The sequence below is a fragment of the Ursus americanus genome, chromosome 37 (genome assembly GCF_024610735.1).
Source record: "Ursus americanus isolate L20-20 chromosome 37, mUrsAme1.1.p, whole genome shotgun sequence".
In the NCBI taxonomy this organism is placed as follows: domain Eukaryota; kingdom Metazoa; phylum Chordata; class Mammalia; order Carnivora; family Ursidae; genus Ursus; species Ursus americanus.
The window spans coordinates 11307178-11327383 of NC_142163.1; the positions used below are offsets into that span (position 1 = coordinate 11307178).

The 20206-nt window shown below is 39.4% G+C and overlaps 1 protein-coding gene across 6 annotated transcripts in view; it reads left to right on the forward strand.

The window, feature by feature from the left end:
* The window catches only part of LOC123803731 (lysine-specific demethylase 6A-like), a 150205-nt gene that overhangs the window by 20064 nt on the left and 109935 nt on the right, over positions 1-20206 (forward strand). For all 6 annotated transcript variants that reach the window (XM_087859306.1, XM_087859310.1, XM_087859311.1 and 3 more), the window contains exon 4: positions 4218-4267. In XM_087859306.1, coding sequence (XP_087715432.1) covers positions 4218-4267 — 50 coding nt within the window. The remainder of the gene's footprint in view (positions 1-4217; positions 4268-20206) is intronic.

Here is a 20206-nt window from a genome sequence, read left to right on the forward strand (position 1 = left end):
AAAGTAAAAGTTTTAATTTTACATTTACTTATTTTCCTTTGTGCTTTCTTCATGTAGTTTGGTGTTTCTGACTTGTATGATTTTCTTCTTCGTAGAGAACTTCTTTTAACGTGTGTTTTTTTTTGTTTTTGGTAAGGTAGCTCTTGCGTCAACAATTTCCCTCAGGTTTGCTTCTTGAGAAAGTATTTCTTCTTCACTTGTTTTTTTTTTTTTTTTTAAAGAGAGCATGGATATGCATGCAACCAAGGGGGAATTGAGAAGGGGAGCGGAAAAAAGAATCCTAAGCGGGCTCCATACCCACCAGAATCAATCCCATAATGCTGAGACCATGAGCCACCCAGGAGCCCCTCCTTCACTTTTTTTTTTTTTAAGATTTTTTATTTATTTATTTGACAGAGAGAGAGACAGCCAGTGAGAGAGGGAACACAAGCAGGGGGAGTGGGAGAGGAAGAAGCAGGCTCCCAGCGGAGGAGCCCGATGTGGGCCTCGATCCCAAGGCTCCGGGATCGTGCCCTGAGCCAAAGGCAGACGCCTAACGACTGAGCCACCCAGGCGCCCTCCCTCCTTCACTTTTGAATGACAGTTTTGCTTTAGGTTGGCTTCTTCCCCTGCCCCCGCACAATTTAAATATTCTACTCCCATTTTTTGAGAGTTTGAATAATTCTTATCATTGCTTTTTCTGTAGGAAAGGTGTTTTTTCTCCCTCTCTCTTTCTGAATTGTTTTTAAAAATCTTTTAGTTTCTCTTGTTTAAAAATGATACGCCTAAATTTATTTTTCCGTTTGGACATTTTTTCCTTTTGGATCTGTTCTTTATTGTCTGACATTAATTTTGGGAGAAATTCTCTGTCATTATTATTACAAATAATTTCTCTTCTCTTTTTTCCCTGTTTTACCTTCTGGTAGTCCAGTTACACACTGTTAATCTTTTTGTGGCCCCGTAGTCCTTGAATGTTCTGTCAGCCCCTCACTATCTCCCCTCCCTCCCAGCTATCATTCCCCAGTTTTTGGTTTTTGGGGATTCTGTTGACAAATTCTTTATCTTCAGTATTCTTTCCCCAGCTGTGTCCAGTCTACTAATAATCCCATCAAAGGCATTCTTTTATTCTTGTTACAGTGTTTTTGAAGTTCAACTTATTTCTTCTTGATCCTTTGTCACCATTTCTCTGCTTCTGTTGCCCACCTGTTCTTGCATGCTGTTCTGTTTATGTACTAGTTATCTTTAGCATATTGTAGTGTTCAATTCCCAGTCTGATAAATGATATACCTGCCATTCTTGTTCTGATGCTTGTTCTGTCTTTTCAAATTTTGTGTTTTTGCCTTTGATATGTTTTGTAATTTTTCCCTAATATCTAGATGTGGTGTATCAATGAAAAAGAACTGCTGTAAACGGTAATGTAGTGGTAAAGTGTGGGGTAAGGGAAGTGTCTTATCAAGACTATGATTAGATTTCACTCTTTAATGACCCTGTGCCTTTGGAAAGTGATGTGAATTTTTCTGTCTTTCTCCCCACTTAGGATAGGAGGGCTGGAATGAGCTGGAGTTGGGTATTTCTCTTAAGGTTTTCCTACCCTGACCTTTTTTCCTACTGGGGCAGTTTTCTCTGGGCAGTGTCTAATCTGGTAATATGTGACTCATTGTATTACGAATTTGTTCCTTTGGAGTTGTTTTAAAAATAAATCCTTTAAAAATATAAAAATAAATCCTTCAGTCATTTAGTCCTTTCTTAGACGTGAAATGTAGTATATTAATGAGATAAGGATTCTTATATACACTAAATATTTCCAGAACATTAAGTTTGCGTATTTAAAAATTCTCATTATTTTAATTTTATGATAATATTCAAAAAAGCAAGTTTCAGGGGCGCCTAGGTGGTGCAGTCGTTAAGTGTCTGCTCTGCCTTCGGCTCAGGGTGTGATCCCAGTGTTATGGGATTGAGCCCCGCATCAGGTTCCTCTGTTGGGAGCCTGCTGCTTCCTCTCGCACCCCCCCTGCTCATGTTCCCTCTCTCTCTGGCTGTCTCTCTTTGTCAAATAAATAAATAAAATCTTTAAAAAAAAAAAAAAAAAAAGCAAGTTTCAGGTACCTGGGTGGCTTAGTCAGTTCAGTATCTGCCTTCGGCTCAGGTCATGATCCCAGGGTCCTGGAATCGAGTTCCCCGTGGGGCTCCCTGCTCATCGGGGAGTCTGCTTCTCCCTCTGCCCTTCACCCTATCCCCTGCTCTCTCTCTCTCACATAATTTTTTTTTTTTTTAAAGATTTCATTTATTTATGTGACAGAGAGACAGCCAGTGATAGAGGGAACACAGCAGGGGAGTGGGAGAGGAAGAAGCAGGCTCCTAGCCTAGGAGCCCAATGTGGGACTTGATCCCGGAACGCCGGGATCACGCCCTGAGCCAAAGGCAGACGCTTAACGACTGCGCTACCCAGGCGCCCCTCTCTCTCAAATAATTTAAAAAAAGAGAGAGAAAGAAAGAAAAAGCAAGTTTCCCTCAAGTTTTTTCTCTTCTAACTTTGTGTAATGAGGTCTATGGAAGATTTGATTTGATTTGATTTGATTGATTTTTGAGAGAGCTTGAGTGCACATGCACTTTTGAGGGACGTGCAGCGTGTGTGTGGTGGGGTGAAGAACCCAAAGCAGGCTCTATCTTGGGCTCCCATCTCAGGACCCTCAGACCATGGACCCAAGCCGAAATCAAGAGTCAAAATCCAAGAGGCCATTGCCCAACTGACTGAGCCACTAGGTGCTCCTATGGAAGGAATTTAGATAATATTTATAATTCAATTGTGAAAATGTCTGAAATTCATAAAAGTGATTGTTCAAGAGATGAAAACCCTTAGCATGTTATACTATGTACAATCGGCTCTTCTGGTATACTACTGATACTGTCATTTTACTTTGACTTTGAGAGACATGTTCATTCCTATTTTATTGTAAATGTTCTCCCTAAAGTAATTCAACAAATAAATTCAGAGACTTTTGATACCACTGCAAATGTTGGAATTTCCTGTTTTCTTTATTTATTTTATTTTTTATTTTTTAAAGATTTTATTTATTTGAGAGAGAGAGTACAAGCGGGGAGAGAGGCAGAGGGAGAGGGAGAAGCAGACTCCTCCCCAATGAGCAGAGAGCTGGGGGCGGGGTGACGCGACCTGAAGGCAGTTGCTTAACTGACTAAGCCACCCAGCCCCGCTATTTAATTTTCTTTAATATTGCCACAAATTCTGATAGGTTTATGTGACATCTCTTAACTTTTCACCTTCCCTGCTTTTTTTTAGGTTTGGCAGGAACTACTTCAAGTGATCCCAAATCTTTTATATCTTTAGATGGTTTAGGGAACATGGGAATAATCATTTTGAAATTAAATTGAAGCTAGTAGTAGCTCAAGGTAATGTGGTTGTATTGATGAGGGAAACAAAAGCAAGAGACATAAAGTTTAAACAGCTTGCAGTCTACTGATAGATAACTGAAACTGCAGAGTGTGACCTTCCCAAGGAACTTGTGGCTGCCCTAGTGTCTTGATGTTTATGTCTTATTAAAGAAGAAAGTAATCTTATCTTAACAGCAGTTAGTCCTTCAAGGTCTGGAAAGTCTTCCTCCAGATTCCTTATAGACTTATGCTATCCCTGATCCCCACTAATTAAAAAGTACATAATCAGTCATTTCTGACAGTCCCAGTGCAGCTCTTTGTGTCCATGGGTCCTGTTCCCATGCTATAATAAAATCACTTTTTTGCACCAAAAACATCTCAAGAATTCCTAGCCATTTGTTCATGAACTCCAAACTTCCAAGTTTCTTCAGTTTGAACAGAAGCATGTATGTATGTGGTTTTATTTTTCTGAGAAGTGAGTTGCATTTTTGAGGAGAAATTAGAGAATTTATTGTAGTATGTAATAGACTTAGAAAATTACCATGAGATTTGGTCCATGAGGGAAACAAAAGTGATGAAATAATTGCCAAGGCTTGACATTTATTTAAGTGCAAGGATAAAATTTGATAATGGTTATATATAGCTGATCTCCTATAGATTGTTTATTTCTGTTGTGTTCATAGATAATTTTACTGGTAGCCCATAAACATTAAATTGTTTGCTGTTTATATCACAAAGTGCTGAGATGTAGGCTAGAGGGGCAGCTTATTAAAAATTTAAAATCTTTGTTGTATGAATTTTCAAATGGGACATAAAAAATTCACTAATAATTATTTTCCCTTTTTCAGCATTATCTGCGTATCAGAGATACTACAGTTTACAGACTGACTACTGGAAGGTTAGTACACATTTGAATGCCAGTTTTGTTTTCTTACTTTGGGACAGATTATACAAAATCATAATTCCTAAGTACTTGGAGAAAGATTGTTTTCTATAGCTATTTTGTGTTGCAGTGTCTTGTTCCTCATTGGTATTTTTGTGACATCATCTTAGTAAGATATTTGAAGTGTGGTGCTTTAATAACAAAATCAAGGAAAAAAATAAGACTGTTCCTTTTTAAGTCCACGGCTGGAAATAAATGAAGGATGGAGGATGGTTTTGTTTTGTTTTGTTTTGTTTTGTTTTGTTTTGTTTTGTTTTAAGATGGGTGAGCTAAGCTGCATGCTAAGGGAAGGATCCCCTCGTTTTTATATTTTCTCTGTGATTGGAACTCTGCAGAGAATTAAAACTGTGTTGGAAGGTCTATTTATGTGTAAGGTAAATTATCCATTGTATTACATCAGTTTAACCAGATAAACTAGCAGGTTAATCTTTCACAGCATATATACTTCCAGGTGTGGTATAGGAAGCTAAATGGATTGCTCTTCAACAATGATTGTTACTGTTACTATTCTATACCATAAAACAGATTTAGCTTGTAATAGGATATAAGCCATAATCTGTTTTAGGTATAACTGCCATAAAGATTAGTTATAGACACTGTTGTATGAATGGAAAATGTTAGATTTTGCAAAATCAGTGTGTTCATCCCTAATTAAATAAAAATGCGGTGGAAGGAACAATGAAAACCGAAGTCTACTTAGTGCATATTCTAATGTTTATTTAAATTAGCTGACTAATTTTTGTTTGGGTTACATTATTATAGAAATATAATTCAATCTGCCATAGAATACATCCTTTTGAAGATTAAAATTCAGTGTTTTATTTTTCCTTACAAAGATTTTATTGTTACGTAATTTCTGCACCCAGTGTGGGGTTTGACTTTACAACCCCCAGATGAGGAGTTACATGTTGTACTGATTGAGTCAGCCAGGTATCCCACGTGGTTTTTATTTTTGGTTTTGTTTTTTTTAAAGATTTTATTCACTGATTTGACAGAGAGAGACAGCCAGTGAGAGAGGGAACACAAGCAGGGGGAGTGGGAGAGGAAGAAGCATGCTCCCAGTGGAGGAGCCTGATGTGGGGCTCGATCCCAGGACCTGGAATCATGCCCTGAGCCAAAGGCAGACGCTTAACAACTGAGCCACCCAGGCACCTCTAATTTGCTTTTCTTTCCTAGTTTTTTCTTTAGCGGATTGATTTTAATTAACAAAGTTGTGTAGTCATTACCACAGACAATTTTAGAATATGTTCATCATGTGAAAACAAAACCCCTTATTGTCTTCCCTGATTCGAAAACAAAACCTATATTCTTTCCCCTGATTCCTCCATAACCCTTTATCTAAGGAAACTATTAATTTTTAATTTGCTGAACTGGCTTTTTTACTTAACATGTTCTCAGAGTTCATCCCTACTGTAGCTTGTATAGCCAGTACTTAAAATTTTTAAAAAAGATTTTACTTATTTAAAGAGTGAGCAAGTGGGGGGGGGAGGGCGAGGGAGAGACAGAGAGAGAGAGAATTTCAAGCAGACTCTGCCCTGAGTGGGGAGCTGGACTTGGGTCTTCATCTCAGGATCCAGAGATGATGACCTCACCCGAAGCCAGTAGTTGGATACTTAACTGACTGAGCCATCCAGGTGCCCCCCAGTACTTAATTATTTTTATAAAATTTTAATTGCAGTATAATTAACCTATAGTGTTAATGTTAATTTCAAATGTACGATATTGTGATTCACAATTTATGTTAGTGTTCATCAGATAAGTGTACTCTTAATCCCCATCACCTATTTCACACATCCCCACTGATCCCCTTGCCCTCTGGCAAATATTAGTTTGTTCTTTATAATTAAAAGTCTGTTTTTAGGTTTGTCTCTTTTTCCCCACCCCTTTTTTCATTTGTTTTGTTTCTTAAATTTCATGATGAGTGAAACAGTACAGTATTTGTCTTTCTCTGACTGACTTATATTGCTTAGTGTTACAACCTCTAGATCCATCATGTTGTTCCAAATGACAATTTTTTTTCTTGTTAATGACTGAATAAGATTCTGTCCTTTCATCCAGCAGTTAATGGGCTGCTTCCGTAATTTGAGTATTGTGAGTAATGTTGCAATAAACTTGGGGGAGTGCATATATCCTTTTGAATTAGTATTTTTGTATTTTTTTGGTGAATACCCATTAGTGCTAATACTGGATCATAGAGTAGTTCTATTTTTCACTTTTTGAGGAACTTCCTTACTGTTTCCTACAGTGGCAGCACCAGTTTGCATTCGCACCCAAATTGTAGGAGGATTCCTTTTTATCCAAATCTTTGCCATATCTTGTTCTTTTCTGAGTTTTTTATTTTAGCCATTCTGAAGGTGTGAGGTGATACCTTATTGTGGTTTTTATTTTTTAAAGAATTTTTAAAAAGTAATCTCTGCATCCAGCGTGGGGCGTGTACTCACAACCCTGAGATCAAGAGTCACATGCTCCACTGACTAAGCCAGCCACGTGTCCCAGTATTTCATTGTGGCTTTGATTTACATTTCTCTCATGATGAGTAATCTTGAGCATCTTTTCATGGGTCTGTAGGCCATCTGTCTTCTTTGGAGAAATGTTTGTTTATGTCTTTTGTCCATTTTTTGAATTGGATTATTTGGGGGATTTTTTGGTGTTGAGTTCTGTAAGTTGCTTACATATTTTGGTTCCTAACCCTTAATCAGGTATGTCATTTGCAAGTATCTTCTCCCATTCAGTTGGTTGCCATTTATTTTGGTTGATTGTTTCCTTCATTTTGCAGAAGCTTTTTATTTTGATGTAGTCCCAGTAGTTTATTTTCACTTTTATTTTCCTTACTTGAGACATACCTAAAAATACAATGTTCCAGCCAGTGTCAGAGAAATTCCTCCCTGTGCTCCCTGCCATGATTTTTATGTTTTCAGATCTAACATTAAGGTCCTTAATCCATGTTGAGTTTATTTTTGGGTATGGTTTAAGAAAATGATCTAATTTTATTACTTTGCATGTAGTTTTCTGCACACTATTTGTTGAAAAGACTGCCTTTTTCCCATCGTTAATTCTTGCCTCCTTTGTTGAATGTTAATTGGCTGTGTAATCATGGGTTTGTTTCTCGGATCTTTATTCTGTTCCATTGATCTGTGTATGTATTTTTGTGCCACTGACATACAGTTTTGATACTACAGCTTTGTGTAGTATAACTTGAAATCTGTAATTGTGAAACCTCAGATTCCTTTGGCTATTCAGGGGTCTTCTGTGGTTCCATAAATATTTTAGGATTGTTTGTTCTAGTTCTGAGAAAAATGGTGTTGGTATTTGGTAAGAATTGCATTTAATCTGTAGATTGCATTAGGTAGTGTGGACATTTTAACATTTGTTCTTCCAATCCATGAGCATAGAATATAATATTTTTTTATTTGTTCGTATCATTTTTAATTCCTTTGAATCAGTGTTTTTTGTTTTGTTTTTTTTTTTGTAAAGATTTTATTTATTTATTCGACAGAGATAGAGACAGCCAGTGAGAGAGGGAACATAAGCAGGGAGAGTGGGAGAGGAAGAAGCAGGCTCATAGCAGAGGAGCCTGATGTGGGGCTCGATCCCACAACGCCAGGATCACGCCCTGAGCCGAAGGCAGATGCCTAACCGTTGTGCCACCCAGGCGCCCCTGAATCAGTGCTTTTATAGTTTTCAGAGGATAGGTCTTTCACCTCTTTGGTTAAATAGATCCTAAGTGTTTTATTATTTTTGGTGCAGTTGTAAATGGGATTGTTTTCTTATTTCTCTTTCAGCTGCTTTATTATTGTATAGAAATGCAAGATTTCAGTATGTTGATTTTGTATCCTGCAACTTTACTGAATTCATTTATCAGTTCTGGTAGTTTTTTGGCATTCTTTATAGATTTCTATATGGAGTATCATGTCATCCATAAATAGTGAATGTTTTACTTCCTTACCTTATTTGGATGCCTTTTATTTCTTTTTGTTGTCTAATTGCTGTGGCTAGGACTTCCAGTACTATGTTGACTAAAGGTGCTGAGAGTGGACATTCTTTTCTTATTCCTGACCTCAGAAGAAAAGTAGTCAGATTTTCATGTGGGTTTTTCATGTGTGGTCTTTATTATGTTGAGGTATGTTCCCTTTAAACATGCTTTGTTGTGTCTTTGTCTTGTATGGATGTTTCACGTTGTCAAGTACTTTTCCTGCCTTTATTGAAATGATCATATGTTCTTTATCGTTTTTCATGGATATGATGATTTATCATATTGATTTGTGGGTATTGAACCACTTTGGATCCCAGGACTAAATCCCTCCTGATAGTGGTGAATGATTTTTTTAAAAACATATTATTGTATTTTGTTTGCTAATATTTTATGGAGGATTTTTGCATCTATGTTCATCGAAGGTATTGACCTGTAGTTCTCTTTTGGTTAGTCTTTATATGTTTTTGTTATCAGGGTAATTCCGGCCTCATAGAATGAATTTGGGTTTTCCTTCCTCTTCTATTTCTTGGAATACTTCAAAAAGAATATATATTAACTCTTCTTTAAATATTTGGTAGAATCCACCAGTGACAACCTCTAGTCCTGGAATTTTTTTTTTTTTTTTTTTTTTTTGGAGGATTCCATTTCAATGCTGGTTATGGGTCTGTTTTCACATTTTCTATTTCTTCCAGCTTCATTTTGGGGAGGTTATATGTTTCTAGGAATTTATCCATTTCTTCTAGGTGTGGAATTTGTTGGCATATAATTTTCATAATATTCTTTTTATAGACCTTTGTATTTCAGTGGTGTTGGTTGTTATTTCCTTCTTTAATTTATAATTTTGTTTACTTGCACTCTTTTTTTGGATGAATCTGATTTATCAATTTTGTTGATGTTTTCAAAGAACCAACTCCTAGTTTCATTGATCTGTTCTATATTTTTTGAGTTTCTGTTTCACTTATTTTTGCTTTCATTTTTAGTATTTCCTTCTACTGGTTTGGGGATTTCTTTGTTCTTCTTTTTCTAGCTTATTTATTTATTTATTTATTTAGAGGTTTTATTTATATTTGACAGAGAGCAAGTGCAAGCAGGCAGAGGGAGAGGGAGCAGCAAGCTTCTCACTGAGGAGAGAACCTGATACAGGACTCAATCCTAGGACCCTGGGATCATGACCTGAGCTAAAGGCAGACGCTTAACTGACTGAGCCACCCAGGTGTCCCTGTAGTAATTGTTTTTGAAGTGATTGTTTGGGTTTTGTATTGATTTCGGGAGTGCTTTTGCTGGTTGACTCTTTCTGTACTCTATGTGGCAAGCTCTGTGACCTATAGGTTCCTGTTTTGCTCCTAATTACGTGTGGGTTCTCTCCCCAAAACAACCAAATAAATCTCAGACACCAGTATGATGTCCTAGAAGTCAGGTAAAAGATAGTGTCAGGCTCAGTCTCAGTAGACATCCTCCTCCTGCCACTTTCAGATGCCAAATGCAAGTCCAGATTGACACTTCTGACTGACTACAGATTGGAGGTTCCTATCATTGTTAACTGAAACTGGGTTCAGCTTTTGGTGGCCATTGACCTAAAAGACTGAGTGAATCCAAAAGATTGAACCAAGCCAAAGAATTCGAAAAGGAAGGGTTGTACTTAACAGCAGGTAAAGAAGAGCACTGAGGATCTTTTCCAAAACATTATCTCCCCAAACAGAATAGGGGAGGGGTTTAAGTTGAGGTGTGTGCATATTTATGAAGTGGGTTGCACCTTGGGGAATACATCATGGGGCAGAAGTCATCTTAAGGGAGCAATTCCAGGTCTAACTCACAAGGTCTGGCCAGGGTCAGCATTGTGAGTTTTCTCACTCTAGTTAATCTTGTATTTGGGTGCTCAAATGTGTTTAAATCCTGCGAGGTGAGTCAAGACTGTGCATCAGGTCAGTCTTCACTTTTTAGTCAGTACTGTGAGTTATATCACTGATTTATTGTCCTTGGTAAGTTTAGACTGTCTCCTGGTTTGGCAGTGTTTGACTTTATTTCATATAATGGCTGGTGGCCTAAAAGGACTCTTGTCAAGAGTCATGTCTGTCTGTCTTTTTCTGGGGATCAATAACTCCTTGTGCTTACATTTACTTTGCAAGAATATAAGTTAGGAGCAGGCATTTGGAAGAGATGTATTGGGCAAAATCTGGAGAATGGGTATGGAGCCTTCATTTTCTCTGAATGTACCACTCTTAAGTATTTCCACATATTCACCAACAGGAAGTTCTCTGCACCCCACCTTTAGATTTTAAGGAGACTTTATTACGTAGATATGATTGGCTAAATCATTGGTCAGTGGTGACTGAAATCAATCCCTAGCCCCTCTCTCCTCTCTGGAGTTGAAAGATGGAGCTGAAAGTTCCAACTCCCCTATTGCATGGTTGGTTCCTCTGATGATCAGCCCTATTCTTAGGTAACCTAGGGGCATCCAGAAGTCACCTCAATAATAAAGACACCCTTATGGCTTTTATCACTTAGGAAATTCTGAAGGGTTTAAGAATGTGCCTGAAACAGGGATGAAGACCAAATATATATTTCTTATTATAAAACTTTATCACAAGGTTGATTTTAAATATCTAAGTCTTTTGTTTTACCTCAGTGTTGACTCCTTTTGAGAGTGCCCTTATTCTTGAATTTTTCCATCATTTATTGGTGAATGAAGTCAGTTGTTTCGGTAAAGCTTTGTAGCTTTGTGAAGCCCTCTTCCTCTGGCAAAATCTCCGAACCACAGTTTTGTATTTGGGTCTTGGGACAATGGTAAGTAATATTTTCATTGACACCCTTCTTTTAGGAGTTACAGTGCTTGATGGAATGTTTGGCAGTAGCTTCAGGTTTTCTCAACTTGCCACTTCTGGTGTGGCCACCATCTTATGAACCCAGCTGGTGTGTAAAAGATAGTGGGGCTCCACTATTCTAAGTGTTCTGTTCCCAGCATAAGTGTCTTTGTCCCATGAATGGTGATTGGGATGCAGAAGAGAGTCAGCCATCCATGCTCCTGACCTCATTCCCACCTGCTGTCACATGGAGCTTAATTTCTGCAACATACAGCTAGCTACTATTCCTCTCTGGAACGTACGAGATCCCTTTGATTGGGCGCTGAGGCAGAGGGAAGCTGTATTCTTGATTGCACCCTTCTGGGATGAAGTTTCCATTACAGTAATCTAGGGAAGGTTTCATGGTTCAAACTCCAGAGACTGTTTTTGTGATTTAGTAGCTTTTCTTCCACTATTGTTTCTGCATTTCTTATACAGTCTTAAGACATTTGCAGATTTTTTAACTGGTATACTTTTTTTGTTAAGATTCTATTAATTTATTTATTTGACAGAGTATAAGGAGGGGAAGCAGCAGAGAGGGAGGGAGAAGCAGGCTCCCCACTGAGCAAGGAGCTTGATGCGGGGCTTGATCCCTGGACCCAGGGATCGTGACCTGAGCCAAAGGCAAATGCTTAACCCACTGAGCCACCCGGGTGCCCTGGTTGTACTTTTTGTAATATTCACCATTCTTTTTTTGGAAGCAAGTCCACATTACATTGTCATGCAGGACATTGAATTACCAGTTACAATTTTATATTTATTTGTGTGTGGTTTTAACCATAATGTCTGTTTTGGGGAGTGTTCAATACTGCGCTTGAAAAGAACTTACTGTAATGTTCATATACTGTAGTCTTTTCTACCCTTTAAGTAATCTTGAATGTGTTTTTATATTTGAAATGTTTTTTTTCCTCCGTGTATAAATGGTGTTTCCCTGTTTAAAAAAAAAATCTGTTCTGATGATCTCTGAGGTTTTTTCCCCCAAATTGATCAGTGCTTTTTATTTTTTGTTTTTTAAGAAATTTTATTTATTTATTTGAGAGAGAGAGAGAGCACAGAGGGCAAGGGAGAAGCAGACTCCCTGATGAGCAGAGAGCCTGATAAGGGGCTCACTCCCAATCCTAAGACACTGGGATCATGACTTGAGATGAAGGCAGACGCTTAACTGACTGAGCTAACCAGGTGTCCGATCTCCAGGTTTTAACTGTGTTACTAGGCCACAGAGGCCATGGCTCCATGGGTCCCAAATAGCCAGCCCTGTTTTAGCCAGTTGGCACTGACAGAATCCAAAGGCAGAGAAATGAGTGGTGGTGAAACAAGAAAGGAGTTTATTTCACTGAGGCTGACACCAAAGTGGGTGGGTATATGCAGGTGGACGGTAAAAGTCAGGTTGATCGATCATTTAGTTGTTTTGGTGTGTCATTCCTGGGCTTCTTCCTGGCTCAGGGCAGTCTTTTTTTGGCTTGAGTTGGTAGTTTTTTGTTTCCCCTCAGGGGATGCTTCGGCCTTAGGGTGTTTTGCCTGAGTTAAGAGATAAGCTAGAAAGAAGCACTTAACAGTTAGTACACACTGAGGTCAGAATGGAGGAAGTTGAAGTCCTATTTTGATAGGAATTTTTAGTACATTTTCATTTAATATAAATGATTAAGTTGTGTTTGTGACTTCCACCCAAATAATTTTACTTTTTTCCTTCTTACGTTTTTTAGTTTATCCTTCCTTTTTCTGTGTAAATCTCATTGTTTTTACTGTTCCTTTTTTCTTCAGTAACTATCAGGTATATTTATTCATTTGTTTTCTTTAGTAATACTGTCCAAATTAGGACTTTTCAGCCATGTTATTGTTAACATTTGGGCAGTTAATTCTGTGTGTGTGGATGTCTGTGCCATACAGATGTACAGCAGAATATGTGCCCCCGCCATTTAAATTATTGTAGCACCCTCCCTTTATTAGCTGTGATAGTAAAAGTTTACATTGTGTAATGTTACTGAGAGACAAATTTCTCATGATTGATACTCCTTGCTCCTTGTATATCAATATTTATTTTAAGTTACTATACTGAACTTTTAAGAAAATAATGTACTAGTTCTCCATCTGTGTAGTAAGTTTAGAACAGGATATGTGATTTATATACTGCGTGTCTCTTAATTTTTCATCAATTGAGGAAAAAGATGCTGGGATCATTCTGTACATGTTTTTGTATTTCACATGTTTTAAGTTGCCTTGAGTTAGGATCTAGGAATGGAATATCTGAGTTACAAAGAATCTATCCAGGCTTTTTTCCTCCAAACTGTTTGCATTTTGTGCTTACCACCAGTACTGTGTATAACACTTCTTTTGCTTCATATCCTCAGTAGCACCTAGTCTTGTGACATTTGTTTATTTATTTATACATTTAATTTATTCATGAGAGAGAGAGAGTGTGTGTGTGTGTGAGAGAGAGAGGGCACAAGCAGGGGGAAGAGCAGAGGGAGAGGGAGAAGCAGCCTTCCTGCTGAGCAGGGATCCAGGGATCCTGGCAGTTGACTGTGGACTGAAGGCAGAGGCTTAACCAACTGAGCTACCCAGGCATACCTCTCTCCTCCCGTTTTGTTGAACACCTTAATTCTTAATGAGTCTTTGCTGATAGAAGAAGTCTCCTCACTAGCACAGTAGGAACTACTACTCCACATCAGTCTAAGGGATTAACCTTGCCCTATTTATGGAAAGTAAAATTTCTTCCTATGTTAAAGTTGCCATGCAAAGCAATGCTGACTTTCTATATACAGTTTATATCCAGTTTATATACACAGAAGTGCAGAGAACCTGTGTGAGAATGAATATTAAGTGTATTGAGCAATGAAAGGAACATAAAAGTTGGATTAGTCCGAATATTTTGGTTTGGGTTCACTTAGTAGAGAATCTGCATTTAATACTGTAGCCTGTGTGTCAGAGCTCTGTCAGTTTGGCTTAAAAAATGGACCAAAAGGTGGACCTCCTTAGTGAGTGACCTAGAAAATCTAGACCTGCGTTGGCCTTTTGTGGAGGAATTGATCGGATTATTAGTGTGTGTTGTCATTTAAGACCACCTGCCTTAAATGACCTGCTTGGAGGGTATAGAAGATGCAACTTTCACCATGATTGTGAGAAATAAATTCATGACGGTAACTCTTGAATCCTTTTTTTTTTTTTTTTTTTTGATTTAATGTTTGATCTTCTTAGGCCAGACTATAGAGTGGGAATTACGGTCATTGAATCAGGAGGCGCTGGAGTGATTGGGTCCTGGGGTGGCAGCAGTTAAGTGGTGGTACTTTCCAGAGGCAAGGTGGGCATGGTTAACATAATAGGTATTTGGTTATCATGGTATTCCTAGAAGTGAAACAGATAGGAATCCTAGTATATAACATGCTTGATGTTTTATAAGTAGAAAAGTTGGAGATCAAGTCACCTAAAATCTAACCAAAATAAAAAACACAGAATTGTAGTCTTTCAGTCATTTCCTAGACTTGAGCTGCTCTTTAGTCCCTGAACTCCTTGAATGGAATTCAAGGACTGGAGGTTAAAGTACCCTAGTACCCTGAAAACTTACACTGTGCATCATGACCCTCTTTACCAGGCTTCTCCAAATGGCACATTGTATTTTTACAAGGGTAGGTGTGCATTGGGGAATAATAAATAATCCTTTGAAACCTACTGGACATTGACTCTGAACTGACACTAATTCCAGAAAGATCCAAAACATCTTTGGGTAAGACTAGGTGCTTATGGAGGTCACATGATCAATGAAGTTATATTTCAGATCTTTTTCATAGTGGGTGCAGTGGGTTCTTGAATGCATTCTGTGTTTATTTCTCCAATTTCAGCATACATATTGGAATAGATACATACTCAGTAGCTGGCAGAATCCCCAGTTGGCTCCATGACTTCTAGAGTTAGAGTATTATAGTGGGAAAGTAAAATAGAAGCCCTTAGAATTGTCTTTAAGTAGGAAAATAGTAAACCAAAAGCTGTACTTAATTTCTGGATCTCCAGTTGGAGAGTTTGCATCATCATCAAAGACTTGAAGGTCTAGGAGGCATGTTTCCTAACACATTCACATTCACCTTACCTCATGGATCTTTATAGTAGATGGAAAATTGTAGTACATTTTCATAAGTTTAACCACATTATCATTCTAATTGCAATTGCTGTATCAGATGGGATTTAATTCTTTTAGCAAATTAACATTTTATCCTGTACCAACTCTGCAGCTATTGATTTAGAATATGCCTCTTTTTCTCCACGTCTGTCAGTATGCACCACCAGAAGGTTTTTATGGTTTTTGTTTTTTTGTTCTTGTCAAAGGATCCTTTATTGAAATATTTTCCTTTGTAGTTCTTAACTAGCTGGGCATTCCACTACATCACTATTCATGTCATCGGTGATGTCATGAGGATGATGGCCATCAGTATTGCAGCTCACAGATTGGGCAGTCCCCTGGATCACTTTAATGGTTTGAGAGAGTCCTCTGGCTAAAGATCAGTGCTTTGTCTTTTGGGCAATACTGACAGTCTCATCAAAAATGATATTTCTACTGTACTTAATGTTTTCTGCTTCTTTCTGTCTCCTGGCAGTTCCTTGAGGGCTTTGATAATCAGGGCAGAAGAAGAAGATACACTTCAATCTGGGCCTGTCTGTTCTGAATGATCAGTTTCACTCAGACCCTTCCAGTCACTGTTTGCCTTGGTGATGTCATCACCAACTTTTTTTGAATAGAGACCCAGGGGGCCAATCTTCCAGGCAGAGCAGGTGTGACACTGACTGCCCCACCAGGGTACCTCAGGTATACAACTTTGATCTCGTTGGCATCTAGCTGAAGCAGTATGGTGGAAGTGGTCTAATTCAGATGCACCTGGATTTGGAACAAATGCACCTTTGCCTCCTCCCTGCTGAAAGCCAAAAGCTTGTTTTTTTGTTTTTAAATGGCAGTACCAGCAATAGATCTTCACTGTCTGTCTTTAGGAGTTTATCAGTTCTTCAGCTTTGTGTTATAATTTAGGTCGCAGGAATCTTAATTGTCTTTGCTGCCCACAAGATGACACATAGTGTTATCAAGAGCTGCTCAGCCACAAGAGTAAAGCCACTGGGCCTTACTATCCAACAAATCTAATGGGGTTTGAGGTTTCTGTGGCAGAGAAGGGTGCTGTTTGGAACCATTGGTAGGACCCTTTTAAGTGAATCAGAGTGTAGGCTTGGGATTTTGGAAGAGAGCTCTACTCTTCTGTCTGGATAACTACTTTCCTTTTGAGAAACAGCTTTTGGCCTATTCCTGGCTTTAGTAAGTACTAAATAACTAAAGCAGTTATTACCAAGCTACTATGCTGTCATCATGAATTGGGTATTATCTGACCCACTGAGGCATAAATACCTATACATAGTAGCATTCCATAATCATATGGAAGTGATACATACAAGATTGGCCCAAGTATGCCCTGAAGGAACAAGTTACAGGAGGTAGCCCGAATACCCAAGGTCCTCGCTCCTGCTGCATTATCTTCTTTATCCCAGCCTGCGTCAGTGATCTCCTGGGTAGTTTCTCCAACAGTTGACAGAGAATGAAAAGTCACAGGCCTGGTTTTATGGTGCCAGACACTACAGCCATCTGAATTGGATAGCTGTAGCACCAACGTCCCAAATCTTTGAAGGACAGTGGTGAAGGGAAATCCTTCCAGTGGATAAAATTTCAGGCTATGGATCTGGTTATTCACTTTGCCTGGAAGGAGAAATGGCCAGAAGTGTGATTATATATCAATTCACGCGCTTTGGCCAATGATTTGGCATGGTAGTAGAGATTGAAAGGAAAGTAATTAGAAAATTAGTGACAAGGGGTGCCTGGGTGGTTCAGTCCGTTGAGTGTCTTTTCATTTCAGCTTGGGTTGTGGTCTTGCGGTCGTGGCATCGGGCCTGGTGTCAGGCTCTGTACTGAGAGTGGAGCCTGCTTGAGGTTCTGTGTCTCCCTCTGCCCTGCCCTGCTTTCTTGCTCTTCAAAATTAAAATAAAAAATTAAAGTTAAAAAAAAATGAGTACAGTATAATTTGAGGAAGAGATATGTAGCTAGACCTTTCTTATTTAGCAAAAATTCATGAAGATATTTGTGTCTTAAATAAGAGAGGGATCTCATCCAAAAAGGGATTTCAGTAATCAAGTAGACAGGTTGAGACTTTGTCTCTGTCCCCAGCCACCTCTGTCATTGCACAATGGGCTCATGACAAAGTAGCCATGGTGGCAGGGATGTGGTTATATATGAGCTTAACAACATTAACTTTTCTTTATCAAGATTAATTGTCCAGTCTGCCAGCTGCAGACAGTAACGATGATTCCTTCATATATATGGCACGATTCTGCATGGTGATCAGCCATTTTCCTGATCACATTGGGTCCATATGTATCATGAGAATAGGCAGTGTTTTTTACTTATTAGTATAAACAATCTTGGTGCAGATTTGTCTTGTTTGTATGCAGTGCTTCTGGCAAAATTGTCATCTGTGGACTTAATGCTTATCCACTCTCATATGTACATCAGTCACACTGAGAGCTGAGCCTGATGTGGGACTTGATTTCACCACCCTGAGATCACAACCCGAGCCAAAACCAAGAGTTGGATATTCAACCGATTGCACCAACCAGGTGCCCCACACGTATCCCTTTCGAATTTGTATTTTTATATTCTTGGGTAAATACCTAGTAGTGCAGTTGCTGGATTGTGGCCTAGTTATATTTTTAACTTTTTAAGGAATCTTCATACTGTTTTCCAGAGTGGCTGCACCAGTTTGTATTCCCACCAGTAGTGTAAAAAACTCCCCTTTCTCTTCATCCTGGTCAACACTTAGGTGTGTTTCATGTTGTTGATTTTAGCCATTAGGACAGGTATGAAGTGATTGTGATTTTTTTTTTTTTAAGATTTTATTTATTTATTCGACAGAGATAGAGACAGCCAGCGAGAGAGGGAACATAAGCAGGGGGAGTGGGAGAGGAAGAAGCAGGCTCATAGCGGAGGAGCCTGATGTGGGGCTCGATCCCAGAACGCCGGGATCACGCCCTGAGCCGAAGGCAGACGCTTAACCGCTGTGCCACCCAGGCGCCCCGAAGTGATTGTGATTTTGATTTGTATTTCCCTGATGATGATTGGTGTTGAGCATCTTTTCATGTGTCTGTTGTTGGCCAAGTAAGAAGCAAAACAAAAGGGTGGTGAAATAAAGTGCCAAGCATGGGTGCCTCGATGGTTCAGTTGTTAAGCATCTGCCTTTGGCTCAGGCGTGATCCTGGCATTCTGGCTGTCTCTCTCTCTGTCAAATAAATAAATAAAATCTTAAAGAAAAGAGAGAGAGAGAAAGAAAGAAAGTGCCAAGCAGGAAACAGACTCTTGAATCTAGAGAACACATTGATGGTTACCACAGAGGGGCTGGGTGAAGTAGGTGATGGGGACTAAGGGATGCACCCATCGTGATGAGCACTGGGTGATGTATGGAAGTGTTGAGGGGCGCCTGGGTAGCGCAGTCGTTAAAGCGTCTGCCTTCGGCTCAGGGCGTGATCCCGGCGTGCCGGATCGAGTCCCACATCGGGCTCCTCTGCTGGGAGCCTGCTTCTTCCTCTCTCACTCCCCTGCTGTGTTCCCTCTCTCGCTGGCTGTCTCTCTGTCACATAAATAAATAAAATCTTTAAAAAAAAAAAAAAAAAAAGAAAGGACCACTGCATCAGTTATCCAGATAGGGCAGAGCTGCTGGATAGGTTCTCTGGTAAAGAGCCGTTGTAAGTGGAACTATCAAGAGAGAGGGGTGATGAATTTTCCTAAATGTGTTCTGGTTAGCCTTCCTGATAGGGTGAGATTGACAGCTACACTCAACAGTGGGTAGAGACACAGAACTGCTTTTCTGCTCAGTAGAGTGGTAGAATAGGCTCAACAGCTGGCATGCCTTGCTGTCTGCGGATTTGATTCTGGCAGAACTGCATACTGAACTCTTTGACCAGCTGGACTTTCCAGTCATGGACTCTCTGTTGAAGTGCTGATTTAAGTAGTGATATGAGGTGGGCTATGCATATTTCCTGGCTTGTTGGAGTGGAGGATGCATTTTGCCTGGGTAGACCTATAAATTAATTTTTCTGACTGGACAGGGTGGTAAAATAGGCTTCAGAGCTGGCAAGGCTAATTGTTTGGGGTCCTGAATCAGGCAGAAGTTTGTACTGAATTCACTCTTCTGACAGGGCTAGTGGCTTAGTTTTGCAGATAGTCAGAGTTGCTGGCCAGCATCTCTACTTTGGCGCCACTGCAAGGAGGAATTTGCCTAACAAGATCTGTGTGCTGGTTACTGTAAGTCCTCCTCCTCCCCTGCCTTCCTCCATCGCATTCTGGTCCTTAGCAGACAAGTCCCACATGTTCTTTCCAACATCTCTGTGAGAGAGGCCTGTAGTATAATGGGCTGCTCTGAAACAAATCCAGACAAACAAATCCAGAATGCTAGGGGAACTAGATGTCTACGCTGGACTCTCTTTTACCCACTGGAAAAACTTTAGGCCTGGGTGGGGGCTCTCTTGGTGTGTTTCTAACTTGGTGGGCGGACAGTGCAGTCAGACCGTAGCTGGTTGTCTTACGTTTCTAATGCCTGCTTCTCAGTCTCTGTGGTTCAGGGATGTGCTTTAGTCTCTATCCCTGTGTTTTGTGATTTTTCACAGTATTGTTCTGTCTGTGGATACTTGTAAGTTAGTTTTCTACTGAGGGGGATGTCTGGAATGACCTGTGTTGCATCCTGATATTACCTTGGCACCAAATAACTATTACCCTTATTTTTTTTAATTTAATTAATTTATTTTTTTGACGGGGCTGGGGGGAGAAAGAGAACACAAGCAGGAGGAGCAGCAGATGAAGAGGGAGGAGCATGCTCTCCGCTGAGCAGGGATCCCAGTCTGGGATCATGAATTGAGCAAAGGCAGACGCTTCACCAACTGAGCCACCCAGGCGCTCCTACAATTACCCTTATTTAAGACTGTACTTTCAGGGATCATTTCTATAGTTTGTTACAATTACCCTTATTGACCTAGCAGCAAAATTTTGGCTTCCTTTCCCCATGACCT